Genomic DNA, 16,957 nt, shown 5'->3' with positions numbered 1-16,957 from the left:
TACCTTTACCTTTACCTAGAAGCAGAAAGATTGTAACAGATTTTTTTCTGAGGTGTCAAAAGAAATGTAAATTTAAAACAACTGTGGTTGAGACATTTCATTCCAAATCTGCTAGACAGAGCGAGACAGAGGGTGGTGGCAGGTGGGTGTCCTTGCCCCCCCCCAACATAAATCCTGGCTACGCCCATGGGGGGCCATCTGCCAGGGCTGCTTCAGCCGTGATTCCTGCAATGGCTGGGGGTTGGACGAGTTGACCCTTAGGAACCCGTGCAAACTTCTTCCAGTCTAACGCATGATAATAAAATAAAATAAAATATAAAATAAATTAAAATAAATGATGCTGTGCAAAAGCCCATAAGGCAGCTTGCATCATCATCACCTAAAGCCAAGGGGAGGGCAGTGCCCAGCGGAGCCCCCTCTCTCCTATGGGGACCCTCGGCGCGTGTGCGAGACGCGCCGGACCCGCTTCCCTCCCTCCCGCTCGGCTCAGCCTCCTCCTCCGACGGTTGCATCGCGGGCGGAGGCAGGGAGGCGCCGCCGGGCCTCCTGCCAGCGCCCTTCGCGCCTCTCCGGCGCTCCTCGCCGTTCCCCCCTCCAGCTCGGCGGCCAGATGGTAGGCTCCATTTAAAGCGCCCTCCCCGCCTTTCTCGGCGCTGCTTTCCCTGGGCGAGCGGCTGCCGCTGGCCGCGCCGCGTTGCAGGCGAGGAAGGGGGATCCAACAGGTCGCCTGCCCGGGCGGAGGTGCCCCGGTCCCCGGGAAAAGGCCCGCTCCCCAGCCAGCCAAACAGTCGGCCAGTCAGCCCGCCCGGGTGCGCGATGCGGCGTCTCTCGCGGCTCCTGAGCCTCCTGCCTTGTCCGTCCCGCAGGCCAAAATCCTGAGCATGATGGAGGGCAACCAGCAGCTGGCCCTGCGCATCGACGGAGCCCTCCAGGCGGCCGGCCAGGAGGTGAGCGCCTTGCGAGCCGAGCTGACAGCCACCAGCCGGAGACTGGCCGAGCTCAGCGCCTGCTCCGGCGCCGGAGGAGGAGGAGGAGGCGGAGGAGGCGGAGGAGGCAGCGGCAGCAGCAGCAACAGCAACAGCAGCCCCAACGCCACGGAGATGGCCGCGGCCGGCGGCGCCATGGAGAACAGCCAGCCCAGCCTGCAAGGTAAGCGGGGCACTGCGCCCAGGCGGGGATCGGGGCCGTTTTGAGGAAGGGGTGGGGGGATGCTCTCTTCCCAATAAGCTCCTTTTTTGAGGGGTCTCTTTTTGGGGGGTGGGAGACTAATGTGTCTTGAGCATGTGTCTTAAGGATGGGAGGGGAGGGGGTCGCTGATCACCTCGGAACATCCTCTCTCTCTCCCACCCACCCCTCTTTTTGCTCGGCTGACACTCAGCCGGGTCTTATGCAGGCTGACTCGGGAGTAAAGTGTTGTTCGTGGCAGTCCTGGTGGCAATCGCGCGTTGGGGTTGCAGGCGCCCCCCTTTGTGCAGTGGGGTTTATTTCTCAACTCCACCCCCCACCCCAAACATATCCTGCAGAGAATGGCAGCCTAGCAGAACGATCCTCTGCTTTGCTTACTCCAGAGCAAAGCCCGGTTGCAGTCAGCGGCGAGTTAAGCGTGCGAAGGGATGCAGCTCTCTCTGCACGCCCCCCTCCCTTTGCAATTGCATGCATGTGCTTGCACGGAAGTCAGTACCCCCCCCCCCAATGCTCAGCGAGACTTACTACCCAATAAGTCTGTGGAGGGTTGCAAACTAGGTTTGTGTTTGTGCAAACTTTGGATTCCTCAAGGTCTTTTTCAACATCCCCCCCCCCCCGCCCCAATTCCTGTGCATTATTTCCTGGAAGAATGCCTCCATTCTTGGCTTTCCCCTGGTTTGTTACAATATCTTTAAACTTGCTTTAATTCCACTCCTGTTTGGAGTTTTCCCAACCGCTGTCCTTTTCTAGGGAGGCTGCAATTCATTGTTTGCATCTCTAATGTATTGTGGTAAGTTGCTGTTCACCCCCCTTCCTCCTCTTCCATCCTCACCTTGGATTTCATCCAGCTAAACAATCTTTTTGCAAGAGAAACGCGACCCTGTGCTTTGCAGGGCGAATTGTGGTGCAGGGTTGTTTATGAAGCGGACTGCTCTCACGAACCACCTTCCCTTTCTTCAGACTTCTGCAATAATGTTAAGAGAGGTGGTTTGCGTTTGTACGAAGGAGGTGCTGTGTAGAGTGTCTGGACTGAAACAGGACAGAATTATTTGACACTAGGCTGTTCTCTCTGCCTGCCTGTCTGCCTGTCTCTTGTTGTATTCAATGGGAAAGATGGATCAATGGGCAGCCTTCAAAACTGGCACCTTGGAGAATATGGCCTTTGTCCAGCAGCTTTTCCTCCTGTGCTTATGCACGATGATGTCAGTGCTTTAAGAGGTGTGACAGCAGCTTTTCGGTGGCGTTTGGAGGCACGTTCTCCTGCTTTGTTTGCACCTTGGTCATCCGTAAAGGCAAATGTGAGGTGCTTTTGAAAGCCGCTCCAAACCTTGCAGTGGACCTGCTTAGACACAGGGAGTCCTGCAAATACCGTGTTGGAGTGATGATGTCATGATAGCATTTCTGGTGTGTGTGGCTCTGGTTAAGAGCAGAATCTTCCTTTGCTTCCCCCCACCCCCAAATTAAATTGCTGGCAGAGAGTAATTAGTTTGAAATGCAGTTATCAAAATGGTGGGAATTTTAAGAATGCTTTCTTCTCTCTCCCCCCAACCCCCCTTCTCCATTTCAAATTGGCAGTTCGTGTTTTCTGTTTGCTTTCCTCTGGTTTCCGGATTTGCCCCTCTGTTCACGTTCTAGTCAATGCCTTGAATCTGATTCAGAAAGTGTGTTGTTGTCATTCCGATTTATTGGTTGTGAGAGGAGGGACAGGGAGAGTTAAGCAAGCTGGGCGACCTGGCATTGCAATGAAAGCAGCTTGATATGTGATGGTGTAAAAAAAAAAAAAGGGCAAGAGAGAATAGATGTGCAAAAGGCAAACGGACAGTTAGGTATGTGTGTTATAATGAGGAAATGGCTGGGAAAGTGCCTCTGGCGGGTCTGACTTCCCTCGTATAAAACAGCCGCTCCGCATTTCTGCATTCTCCCCCCTTGCTTGTGGAAATGAAATAAACTTAAGGAGACTTTGAAGCAGTGTGTCTTGTAAATTGCACAGGAATAGCTCTGCGATGTAACAAGGGGCTCTTCAGGCTGTTCAATGAGTGATTTATCCTCTTAATTTTTACATCAGAGTTAGGAAATGGGAGCTGAATGGCTCCTGATCATCCCTTTAGTATCTCTCTCACTTATTTTGTTGGATGGGAGGGAATCTCCCCCACCTCCCCATTATGCAATAGCGATGGAAGTCGTGGCTGGTTGTGACTCCTAAATCCGTTTCATTAATGTGATATATCTAACCTGCTTTCCTGATTGTTGAGGTATGTTCAGCTCTCCGCTATGCCAGCTGCAGTCCTTACCCCTCACACTCCCACATTAAAACAGCTAGAATGTTTAAAAGTGTCTGGGTGCCCTCTGTGCCGCAGACAGGCTGGCTTCACTGATTATGAATTTCAACTTGCAAGGTGATCCTGGGTAGGTTCAGTCAGAATTCTGCAGTAGGACTGTATCTTAGTGGTAGATAGGATTGGAAGGGTGGGGGAGAGAATGTGGATTTAGTTTGCATTCCAAGGCAATCCTACCTGATCTTCACTTTCTGAAACAATGTGTGGTTTGAAACAGAGCCATCATCTGAAATTTGCACTTTGCTGAATTTTGCAATTGAGATCTCCAGCCAAGTATTGTGCACAAAGTGTGCTTAAAAATGCATATACAAGTGAGAATGAATTCTATTAGGAGAAATTGCTCTGCAAAAAAAATAGTATATTGGGGAGAAATTGCATGTGCGCTGAAACATTGGTGGCTTTTCATTTTGTTGTTGTTAAAATTGCAAACAGATGTGGAAGACTGGAGAACGGAACTCAAGATTGAGAGAATGTGAAACTGAAATTGGCCTATTTGCCCACCATACTGGCTGAACATCTGCTCTTTGAGCAGGAGGTTCCAGGTCCCAACATCTCCAGCTTCTTCAGGAAGGGCTAGAATTGTCCCCAATCTGAAACGCTTCAATTCTGATCCCTAGACAGTATTGAGATAGATGGACCAGTTGTCTGCCTTGGTATAAGGCAGCATCCTACCTTCCTAAGAAATAACATCCACTGAATTTGGTGAGATGGACTCCTAAATGAGTGTGCAAGACATGGCAGCCTTGGGTGGCAACCTGCCAGTGGTGTAGCATGAGGTGCAGAGGTTGAACCAACATTTGCAAAAATGTACAATTCTGTTAAACACACACACAGTCACTCATGCATGCAGACCTGGCCTGTATCTAAACATGGCCAATGTTGTACCCTCCCAATGATGTTGGACTACTGACCACTGGCCATATTGATTGGTGCTAATGAGAGTTGGGATCTAACCGCATCTTTAAGGTATCATGCTGGCTACCGCTGATCTAGACTAATGAAGCCTGATTGCTGTGAGTAGGGTCGAGAGTGTGAGCCTGGGTCTATATGTGTTGTGCACTGCCTGACCTCTGTAGAAATTGCAAATTCCTCCTCTGCTTTGCATCCACCTTGCATACAGAAGGGGACGGGGACTCTAGGTGCAGTGATCTCTCCTTCCCACAGCCAAGGTGCACTCAGACACGAAAGCTAAGCTCATTTGGGATGGTGTTTGCCAAAAGAAAACCAAGCTGGGAAACATGGTGGCTCAGGCAGCACACCTGGACCAGCCAAAGGAAGCCCTCCAAAGTATATGATAAATGTATATATCTGCCAAGCAGGATATTCCCAGTGGGCACCACTGAATTATGAAGAAGTCAACATTTTTTAACATGTAACTGTGGTCTGATAGATTGAGGGTTCCCAAGTCCCAACCTTTTCGGCATGGCAACCCATAAGTCCAAATTTACTTGCTATGGTGACCAACAATTTATTGTTGCATGAATTTTGAATCTGAGACCTTCACTGCTTCTAGCTGCCAGAGAGCGGTTCCCACGTGTTAATGTAAGACTTCAGCTGTTCAGATGTTCAGTGACAAGTGTCAACACAGCATTGCACCATGCCAACGAGACAAAAGTTGTAAAAGGCATTCCTCATGCAAATGATGGATTGCAAGGAACAATGTTTTGGGTTTTCTGATCAAACCTGGGACCCATTTGCACAGGTTTTATGAGCCACATGTGGGGGAATGCTGCGATGGACCACTTGGATTGATGGTCTAGGTCAGGCATAGGCAAATTCCGGCCCTCCAGATGTTTTTAGACTGCAATTCCCATCATCCCTGACCACCGGTCCTGTTAGTTAGGGATGATGGGAATTGTAGTTCTAAAACATCTGGAGGGCCAGAGTTTGCCTATGCCTGGTCTAGGTAAAATTTGCACAAGAACCCCATACAACCAACTACGCGGAAGTAAGCTCCCTCTGAGTTCAATGGGATTTACTCCCAGGTAAGTATAGGATTGCAGCATAAGTCTGTGTAGGGAATGAATGAGATGATTGACTTCCTGTTGGCTTCTGCTGATTATGCTTTGTGAACATCTGAATGGCTTGAATTTAATTTACAACTTGCAGAGCTAGATCCTGGTGTGTGATTACAGTGCATTTTTGGTTTAGAGTTTTGTTGTTGTTGATTGTATTATTTGCCTTTGCAAAGTGTGTGTCTTACATAGTAAGTGATTCAGCATCATCTGGGGCCAGTCCTACCATTAGATAAGACTGGGCTACCTGCTTCAACTGGCAGATTTGTGCTACTCTTAGAAGTGTTTCTTAAAAGGCATAAAATTTATTATTATTATTCCCGCCCATGAACTGTTTATTATGTCAACATACAGGCAACACAAAATAGTTCATAATATATAGCTCGCACAATCAAGCCTATGTTTGTGTGAAATACATTTTCAGTCCCTGTTATCAAAACCTTTTGAAATATCTATCACAGTGCATCAGAAGGTGAGATTTAATCCTCTCCCCACCCCACCACTGCCTAACTGCAGCATGGTTTTTGTTGCAGTTGTGCAGGGGGTAGGGTTAAATTCTTCTTCTCATGCTTTGTGTTGGCAGAGAAACATCTCCCTACCCTGACATGTCCCTGTACAATGGTACCTCTGGTTAAGAACTTAATTTGTTCTGGAGGTCCGTTCTTAACCTAAAACTGTTCTTAACCTGAGGTACCACTTTAGCTAATGGGGCCTCCCACTGCCGCCACGCTGCTGCCGCGCGATTTCTGTTCTCATCCTGAAGCAAAGTTCTTAACCCGAGGTACTATTTCTGGGTTAGCGGAGTCTGTAACCTGAAGGTCTGTAACCCGAGCTATCACTGTAGTTAAAGGGGTGGGGGACCCACAGTGTGATTGCAAGTGTTTCATTCAATTAGTGCTATTGTATCCATCCATTCTGTTACAATAATTTTATGAAACAAAGTACATATTTTTCAGGAACAGCAAACTCTGTATACATGTTTGTGGGTGTGGGAAACATAAGAGACATCTGCTGTACCACATCTCTGCCTAGGGAGGCCCTTTGAGATGGAGAATATGCAATGTTTGGCGAAGTGCAAACTAACCCAGGCATGAGGGAGAGGTCTCTTCTCTCGGCCCTCTCCCCAAATGAAGGAGGAGGAACTGATGGAAGCTAGGAGAGAGGTTTCTCAGTGGCATAGCAACTGTTGTGCAGGTCACAGGTTCAGCCCCTGGCATCTCCCAGTATGGCTGGGAATGGTTCCTCTGAAACAACCGGAGAACCTCTGCCAATCAATATGGATGGTACTGAGCTGAATGGACCACACATATCTACAGTCTGAACCAGGCAGATAACCATAGCATGGAACACTCTCCAGCAGATGCTGCTCTCCCATCTGATTTGTAGGTGGAGATGCATTGGTACCTAACCGCTCTTGCTGTGTTTTCCCGTTTGCAGTCTGAATGGAGGGTACAAATTCATAGAGGCTAGGGCTGCCGATGGCTACTAACCATGATGACCATGTTCTAACACTGACAGAATCAGTAATGCCTTTGAATGTCAGTTGCTCAGAATCACAAGTGGGGAGAATGCTGTTTTACTTGGGTCCTGCTTTGTGTGTCTCTCATTCTGACCCAGAAACTCCATTGGGTGCAGAATGCCGCGACGAGACTACTTACGGAGTCCTTGCCGCGGGATCACATTCATCCAGTGCTACATCAGCTGCACTGTCTCCCGGTGGAGTAAAGGGTCAGGTTTCAGGTGTTGGTTCTAACTTTTAAAGCCCTATATGACCTGGGACCTGTCAGTACGCCTTTGAGCCGATTCCAGCTACTGGGCTCAACAACTGGTTCTGCCCTGGTTCAAACAAACTGGAGCACTTCCAGAGACCTTCCACTCCTAGAAATTAGGTCTAAGTGCACTGGACCCACAATTGTGAGTTGTGAGCACCAAACTCAGCAGAGTATGAACACAGAAGAAAGCTGTGAAGCATAACTTCTGTATTTTCTAATAGCTGCTACAAACTAAACACTAAAGAGCTACTGACTTGCCTGAGTGTTACAGCTCTCACTCAGCCATCTAATCACTACATAGATAACACTCAGACTCCTCACAGAGTCAGGCAGGAGCGGAAGAAGCGAAGAGCAGTTTCCGCCCCCTCCTTTCTGAAAAAATCAGGAGATTCTTGCAATGGGAGGGGGTGAAAATATCCACAGGACCCTCATACCTACGGGACTGCCTCTCCTGGTATGCCCCGTGGAGGACCCTACGGTCCGCAAACAATAACATCTTGGAGGTCCTGGGCCTCAAGGATATTAGACTGGCTTCAACCAGAGCCAGGGCCTTTTCAGCGCTGGCCCCAGCCTGGTGGAATGCCCTGCCACAAGAGACCAGGGCCCTGTGGGACTTGGCATCTTTCTGCAGGGCCTGCAAGACAGGGCTGTTCCGCCAGGCCTTTGGTTGGGACCTAGTCTGACCCTTCTCCTCCTACAAGACCCTGTATATAAGAGGCCTCTCTAACTCCTCTCACCAGCTCGTATAAATAGCTGAGCCTGGTGAGTACCTAAGGTTCCCAACCCCTATAGTCATAATTGGACGGTTGCCTTCTGATCTTATTTGATTTTAATCCAATTTTAAGCTGTATTTCAGTCAATTGCTGAATTTTATGTTTTAACGTACAGTATTTATATTCAGACGTTAGCTGCCCTGAGCCCGGTTATGGCTAGGAAGGGCGGGATATAAATAAAATTTATTATTATTATTATTATCATCATCATCATCATCATCATCTTTGGAGCACCTGGTTGGGCACTGTGGGGACAGTGTGCTGGACTAGATGTACCTTGGCCCTGATCCAGCAGGCTCTTCTTATGTTCATACCTTCCCTCTAGCCCAGCAGTTCTCAACCTGGGGGTCCCCAGGTTGGACTACAACTCCCATCATCCCTGAGCTCTGGCCTTGCTAGCTAGGGGTGATGGGAGTTCTAGTTCAACAACATCTGGGGACCCACAGGTTGACAAAGGCTGCTCTAGCCCCTTTCTGACTAAACTAGACAAATCCCAGTTGTAGCTCATGGGGTGCTACTCAGGTCCTGTTGTACTCCACCTCCCATCAACCCCAGCCAACACGGCCTATGGACAGAGAAGATGGGAGCTGCAGTCCATCTGAAGTTTGCCACTTTGGCTGCTCCTGGTCAATGCTGAGCTCGACGGCCCATTGGTCTGAAGGCAGCTTCCAGTGTTTCAGAAAAGCCATTGCTGCTTCCAGCAAGATTCAACGTACCGTACATCCTTGCTTGGATCTGTGCTCCTTGTTGGGTAGGGTCTCACCTGGTGGTGGCTTGGCTTGGGATGTGCAAAGATCTTCAGGGTGTCTCTTTGTTTCAGCATTGCACCCTTTGTCTTCAGTGCTGTGTCTGTGTGCATGCAGTGTGCACACAGTACATGTGTGTGAGCATCTTGTGTGGCCCCCTCCCTCTTTGCCTGCAGGCTGCATTCCCCTCACCCTCTTCCTTCCCATCAGCTGTGCTTGCATCGCCAATGCTCGTCAGTGCAAATTGATTTAGAGATTCGTTTAGGGGATTCGTTCCATCAAAGTTGTAATATTTAGCTGTTTCCAGCGTGCGGGGAGTTCTAGCCATTTAAACAAACTAATCTAACATCAAATGTATTTAGTGCGCCGTCAGGATTTGCCCAGCAAATATTAGGCCTCTGCTTTGTAAACAGGTGGGCAAGTCTGGAACTGGGGTCTGTGGAACTATTGCAGAATAACTGGAGTTGTTTTTGTGTGTGCACGCGCATGTAAAACCAATTAGCATTCCATAAAATGGTGGCAGGATCTGGTTCCCAACTCACTGTGCAACTCTGGGAATAATTAATTGAGGGGGGGGGGGTATCTCTTTATCTCTCCTTCCCCTCTCTGAAGTCATCATGTTGGAACCAATCACAATATATAGGGCAGCAATCCCCACCAGTGGACAACACATTTTAGCTGGTCAACCCAAATATTGTTCTTGCCAAAGGGCAAGGCTTGACCTCTGAGCTTGTCCTCCACTAAGGCTGATCCAAGCCATTTTATAGCCTAAAGCAAAGGGCAAGATGGTGCTGCCCTCCCTGTTCCACATGCAAGACTGACAGTTGATTTTTTCTTCAGTGCTAAAGTTAGGGACAGTTTCCTCCACTGTAAAAGTAAAGACTGGACTGACTGTTAGGTCCAGTTGTGGACATTTCTGAGGTTGTGTGCTCATCTCTGTAGGCCGAGGGAGCCAGCGTTTGTCCGCAGACAGCTTCCGGGTCATGTGGCCAGCATGACTAAGCCGCTTCTGGCAAACCAGAGCAGCGTACCGAAACGCCGTTTACCTTCCCGTCGGAGTGGTACCTATTTATCTACTTTCCCTTTGATGTGCTTTCAAACTGCTGGGTGGGCAGGAGCAGGGACCAAGCAACGGGAGCTCACCACGTCATGGGGATTCGAACCGCGACCTTCTGATCGGCAAGTCCTAGGCCAGGGGTCAGCAACCTTTTTCAGCCCTCAGACCATGCGCTGGGCTGGACTATATTTTTTTTGGGGGGATGAACAAATTCCTATGCCCCACAAATAACCCAGAGATGCATTTTAAATAAAAGGACACATTCTACTCATGTAAAAACACACTGATTCCCGGACCATCCGCGGGCCAGATTGAGAAGGTGATTGGGCTGCATCTGGCCCATGGGCCTTAGGTTGCCTACCCCTGCCCTAGGCTCTGTGGTTTAGACCACAGCGCCACCCACGTCCCTTTCCTCCACTGTACCTGAGGCTAAAAGGATAGCTTAAAGGGTGCAGTTCATGGGGTGTATGCAGCTGGGTCCTCCAACACCTGACCATCACCTCTGGCTCTCACTTGACCACCGCCACCCTGCCACAAGTCCTGCTGCCTAAGGTGGCTGCTCCACTCTGCCCAATGGTAGAGACAACCCTGGCCACATTTCTGAAATTCTGCGTGAGATTAGAGGGAAACCTGCTTTAGTGCCACAGTTCCCGACCCCAGTGACTACAGACTACAGGAATCTACAGACTGCAGACTACACTAATTTGCAGGGGGACTGGCTGAAAAAGCATGACCCTTTCATTGCACAAAGATGCTTCAGTCTGTTTAAGGGAATCAAAATTTGATGCCTACAATGCAACCACTAAGTCTCATTTTGCATTTTATCTGTGCAATGGTCTCATGAGGTAGGTTAGACTGCAAAAACAATGAAGAGTTAAGTGAGTTCAAAATGTGGAACTGCACATACTGAGAGTATTTTCTTTTAGGTTATAAAGTTTGGCAAAATGTTTTTGTTTGTGCTCTGCTGAGAGTTGTGAAACAGCAGTGCTCAGAGTATTTGTAGTAGTATATAAATGTTCCATCATGATAAATTTGTTAGACTTGAAGATAGCACGAGACTTATTTTGTGGTACATTATTTCACATGTTCTTTCTAGGAGAGGAAGTGCTATTTTAGAAATTGCACCACAGTTTCCACCCACTTTAATCTGGCCTTGGCGCCCCCAAACACATAGAAAGGCATCCATAGCTTTTATCCTATTGGATCAAAATTAATTTCCACACACTGATTGACTGGATCAATGGAAAGTTTCAGCCGTAATTTTTATCACCCACTTTTGCCATATTGCTTCTTCGCATGCACATTTTAATTTTATTTCCCAAATTAAGCAAACTGCACATACATAAAATATCTGCTATGTAAAGTGAGAGACAGAATCTCTGCCACCATTTGCAGAGAATAAAAACAAACAAAATATTAGCAGTTGACTGTATTTTGAAGCCAGAATCAAATGGGAAGAGTTCAAAAAATAAATAAAAATAAATCCCAATCATGTTCTGTCCAGAGTTCTGAAAATGATGGGGATCAAACATTGCAGGTGTTTTGCCAACTTATATTGCCTTGTCCTAGAATCATAGAATCGTGAAGTTGGAGGGGATGCAGGTCATAGCTGGAATGCAGGAATCACAGCTGAAGAATCTCTGAAAGGTCAATGTCCAACTTTTGCTTAAAAATTTCCAATGAAGGAGAGTCGCACCACCTTCCAAGGTAGTCCATTCCGCTGTCAAAAAAAGAACAAAAACCCTCAGGAAATATCAGTTGAGGCATTCTGCCTCTTCCACTGGCACCCTTCACCTGTGTAATTCATATCAACTTCTTGGTTTAAAACAGGGGTCGATAACCTCAGGCCTGGAAGCACATGCAGCCTTCCAGGCCTCTCAGCCTGGCTTTTGGGACTCTTTCCAAGGCTACACCTCCTCAGCTATGTCCCCTCATGACTCCTACTTTGCACGCTCCTTGGGTGTTTTTGTGCATGTGACCTTGAACTCTGATAACACCATTTGTTTGCCTGGTTAGAGGATAGAGAGGGGTGTGTGAGTAGCTTACAGTGCAAAGGTAAAATTTGCATTTGTTGCCCTGCCCACTTTTGCCTCTGGCCCCGCCCACCACTGGGATGTGGCCCCTGGAAGACTGCCTTTGGGGGAATGTGGCCCTTATGCTTAAAAAGGTTCCCCATGCCTGTTTTAGGTTCAAATGCAAGCATGTTTACTTCATTTTGCCAGTGTTTCTTCTGTTGCACCTGATCTCGATGGGTACCCCAGGCTCATCTAGCCTGGCATGAGGGCATGGTGTGTGTGATCAAACCCTGGAAAATGTAATTCAGAGGGGGGTGTCTAACTCGGTGGTGGAGACATCTGTGTTGCATGTAGAACAGGGGTAAAGGACTTGTGGCTCCCCAGTTATTGCTGAACGACCACTCGCATCAGCCCCAATGAGCACAGCTATGAGTTGTAGTTGAAGAACATCTGGAGGACCAAAAGTTTTTCTAAACGTGGTAGAGAATAAACCTGAGATCTTCTACATAGGGTCAAGGAGCTGGTGATGGGGGAAAGACCTTTCTCTGAAGAGCCACTGCCAGTCAGGTTAGATTGATGAAGAACCAATGCTGTAGGGCTCCGGCGCTCATCGCGTCCAGTCTGTATGGTCAATGGTCAGGAATGATGGGAGCTGTAGTCCCTGGAGTAGATGGACCAACAGCCTGACTCTGTTTAAAGCCACCATCGTATGTCTGTAGTCATCTCTTGGTGCCAGCCCAAATTGCCGGGAGCATAATTGGAAAGTGTTTTGACAGAATAGACACAGAATCATGTGGTGTTATTGCAGGAACTTGCAGGCAGACAAACTCACAAAAGCCTCTTGTATACTGTTAACAAGAAGGAAGTTTGCTCCTCCTTCCTATTTATTATTTTTTAACCTAACTTATTTGCAATTTTGTTCAGTATCAGATTTCACAAGTTTTTTTGGGGGGTGGGGGGTGGGAAATGATTCTTTACGTGTTTGTATATGTGTGTGAGTGCACACACACAAATTGTTTTTCTGTTTCCTCTAAGGATCGCTTTAAAAGGATCAGGTTTGCTCCGTGAGAAGCAGTAATTTGATGAACGACTGGAAAGATCAGATTCCTTTGGATGCATTAGCCAGTCAGAAAAAAATGTGGAAACAATAGAATTCCTGGTTGTATTATCTGAATAACAGAAGGTCTTGTTTGCTGTCTGAGGACCAACCGGCGGTAGTGGTGGAAACCTCTTTGCTTTTTATTTAGAAGATAATCTTAACATGTATTGCACAAAATTGTCAGCAATTTAATGCTGGTACCTGCAGGAAAAGTAGAGGAAAACCCTTTTCTGTGTGGTCCCAGAAGTGCTTTTGCGAAGAATCCGTTTCAATGTTCAACTTGCAACTTAAAGAAAGAAAGAGAGAGAGAGAGAGAGAGAGAGAGAGAGAGAAAGAAAGAAAGAAAGAAAGAAAGAAAGAACAGCCTAAAAAGAGAGAAGGGAGAGGTGCTGGAAGACGTGATGGCAAAATAGAGTGAGGAAGGAGATGAAGCCCAAATATAGTGTTTTGCTAAGGGGCAACTTGTCAGAATTGGCCACTGGCCAACTCCTGATAAACAGGGCTAGCCCAGGATATTTGGCCACCTGAGGCAAAACAGAAAATGGCACCCCCACCTCTTCCGCCTGTCAGGGTCTGGTTGGATGAGGAAGAGTTGTGGGAGGCACTTGCCCAAGAGGCCCCCAGGAAGGGCACAGAAGATGACAACTTAGATGCCGGATCCTGGTGGTAGGATACTGGCCACACCTCGGAGGAGGGGACAAGCTGGGAGGTACTAGAAGCTGAAAGCATGAGGCATCACGGAGTAGCAGAGGTAGGCAGGTGTCCCAGCACAGGACAGGGTGATGAGGTTCCTAGTTTGGATGCAGACTCCAACAGAGACGACAGAGGGGAACCAGATCTGCATCTCTCCCGCAACACCAACAGGACAGGCTCTGCTGAAGGCTCTTGGGCCCCACTGGCTTCCAGAACGTGAAGGATCTTCCATGTTGCTGAGCAAGGAGCCAGGCAAGCACAGAGAGAGGCTCCTGCTTCTTGCTATAGCAGAAGATTATAGGGGTGGAGCCCAGAAGAAGAGGAAGAGGAAGAGAAAGAAGAAGAATTTGGATTTGATATCCTGCTTTATCACTAACCGAAGGAGTCTCAAAGTGGCTAACAATCTCCTTTTCCCTTCCTCCCCCCACAACAAACACTCTGTGAGGTGAGTGAGGCTGAGAGACTTCAGAGAAGTGTGTCACCCAGCAGCTGCATGTGGAGGAGCAGGGAATCGAACCTGATTCACCAGATTACGAGTCCACCACTCTAAACCACTACACCACGCTTGCTAGAGAGCAAAGGAGGGGCTGCACACTAGTTTGAGCAACTTCTTCATGGAGGGCGTTAGGGTTTGAGCTTGCTGCAAAACCACCTGGTGCTATGACTGCAAGCTCAAACCCCAACAGGGCATTGCCTTTATGAGCTTCCTTGTATTCCCCCTTTTCCTTAATAAAGAAAATAATTGCAGGCTAGCCTCACGTCTCCCTCTCTGACCTGTGGATGACCTGATCTTCCTGTCAGCCCCTTGACACTGCTGCCGCCGCCGCCGCCATTGCCTGTCGTGGTTGGAGGAGGCCCAGGGAAGTCCCAGCATGTGACAGGGGAATCAAAAGGAGGCCAGAGAGGAAGAGGAGGAGGTGGCAGCAGCTTGCAACAAGTTCAGGGGCAAGTGGTTCCCAGATTTGCAGCCCTTCTCAACTGTCCCCAGCTTGCCTCCTGAGCTGACTGCCTTACCGCACCTCATGAGCAGGCCAGACCTTTTGCAAAGAGTGGGGAAGGAGAGAAATTGCAGCAAGGGTTGGGACGGGAGCAGAACTCCCCCCACCCAATCTTTGTTTTCTCCCTGAAATCACTTACGTGTATGCATGCATAATAAGTGGATACAATGTCAGCCAAGATGGGTTGCTTAAAAGTCGTAATTCTCATGTGCCCTGGGCATGAGTCAAAAGTAAGATTCTGTTCTGGTTGCTGTTGCCAATTCCTTCTTTCCCAATAGTCCCAGGCCACAGATCGTAATCTCACCCAACTCTTGCATTAAAATCACCCAGGAGGATAGTTTTATCCTCCTTAGGTGTCTCTGATAGGATGGCATCCAGCTGACATCCTGTTGGTTTTGGTGAGTTTTATTTGAAGGGTTGAAAGTCGCTCATTAATGCCAGTAGGGACTTCTGACGAGAGCTTCACAAGATCGTTTTCAATAGCAAAGCCTACTCCATGTATTCAGCATTCTTGTTCAGGTAGGCCTTTCCAGAAGGATCTGTAGCCTCCTTTTTCTCCCTTCATTTGTCCCTCTCCTGCTCTTTGAGTTTTTTTGAAGAACTGCAATATCAATGTTAGTGTCGCAACTCTCTTTCAGTGATGAGTCTTGCGTTTGGAACGTTATCTGTGTTGTCCAACAAAGTCTGTATATTCCATGTTCCAAAGATCAATTGTCTGGGTGGTGACCCCACTGGGTGTGGTAATCCAATCAGGGGAAAGGGGAGGCAGACTATGTTTAGGGCACCTTTTCTAGCCCCTCCCCCTTTTTGAGGTGAGCAGAGTGGATCCTAAATAGGGCTGCTCAGTAATGGATAGAGCTACCGAGCTGCTCAACTGCCTCATTCCTTGAGTCAGAGTGACAGAATCTGTATCCACCACCCATGTGCTGGTTCATGACTAAGGGCTTCCAGATTTCACAGTCCTGCCCCCGTTACCATTTGCTGATCGCCACGGGACTTTTTGGGTTTGAGTTTGGGATGGGTTTTTGGAAGACGCCTGTGTGTGAATTTGTTTTATGTGTGTAGATCAGTGCACGCTGTCTTTGCAATAAGGCTCTATTCCGATGGCATGAGTATCACAACAACCCGTAGATGCTTATCTGCTGCAGCCTTTATCTGACTTCACAGATGTTGTAACATACAGCTTGTTACCTTCCACCTGTTCTGCCGTTGAGGACTTCTTGGATCATTCTTTGTCTAGCTCCTCCCCCTTGATCTTACTGCCTTGGTACATGTCTCCCGACAGTTTCACTCACAAGGATCATAGGAACGTTCAAGCTCACACACCACAGCAAGGCATAGCTGTCAACATTTTCCTTTTTTTAAGGGAAATTCCCTTATTCCGAATAGGATTCCTCACAAGAAAAGGGAAACGTTGACAGCTATGTGGATCAGAAATATAGGCATTGTATCCAAGCAGGGCCTTGGTCTAAGTATTTATAAACTCATGTGATTTTTGCATAGGGTTCCATCAAAAATGACATCAGAGATCATGGCATGCTAAGTTTCCTCCATGCGTCTTCGTGACACCACATCACTTTAATGTCCAAAACCAGCTCAGAGTCACAGGCAAATTGGTTCTATGCTGTGGAAGGTTTCCTTAATCTATGAATGACAGGTCATTCTGAAATTACTTTTGGTAGCGCTTTCAGCCTGGGAATGTTCTTTCGTGGTGGCAAGTAGGTGGAGCAGCCAACCCCAACTTTAAATATCCCCTGTCTATATTTTTAATCAGATAATTGTGTCAATTAATGCTTTCAGCCTTAATTATGACTCTCTTTTCTGTTTTGCTTACCATTTCAGCAGAGAACATGCATACATGGCAATTGTTCGCTTTAATCTGGTAGTCGGCTGCCAGCATCCGTTACTACCTGCAGCTTCAAACAGCCAACACCTTAATTAGCTAAGTTTGCTGAGCACTTTGAAGATATAAAGCCCCATAAATGGTGTGTGTGTGTGAGAGAGAGAGAGAGGGGGGGGGGATATGCATGCTCTTGCTGACATTTGTGATGGTTGTTTTAGGTTCTTTCCTAAGTAGGTTTCACTTTTTGCCCGTTTGCTCCTGGCTTTCAGCCACAGCACCATTGGCTGCAAGTCTTCCAGCATAAAAAGTGTGAGATAAAGTATGCTAAATGAGCGGAAGACGTGTCTGTGTGTGTGTGTGTGTGTGTGTGTGTGTGTGTAAGGGAGGGGGAATGAGCAAGAAAGAAGCAGGGGTTAGGAGGAAAT

General features: G+C 47.8%; 1 protein-coding gene across 1 annotated transcript in view; it reads left to right on the top strand.

The window, feature by feature from the left end:
- Positions 1 to 664: 664 nt before the first annotated feature.
- LOC307222064 (kazrin-like) overlaps positions 665 to 16,957 on the top strand; it is a 227,339-nt gene continuing 211,046 nt past the window's right edge. The window contains exon 1 of the mRNA XM_079987104.1: positions 665 to 1,149. Within this exon, the coding sequence (XP_079843230.1) occupies positions 882 to 1,149 (268 nt within the window). The 5' untranslated portion in view covers positions 665 to 881. The remainder of the gene's footprint in view (positions 1,150 to 16,957) is intronic.

The sequence above is a fragment of the Podarcis cretensis genome (assembly GCF_951804945.1).
Source record: "Podarcis cretensis genome assembly, chromosome: 8".
Classification (NCBI taxonomy): domain Eukaryota; kingdom Metazoa; phylum Chordata; class Lepidosauria; order Squamata; family Lacertidae; genus Podarcis; species Podarcis cretensis.
Note: the sequence above shows the minus strand (reverse complement) of the source record. Positions and strands in the feature narration are given on the sequence as shown.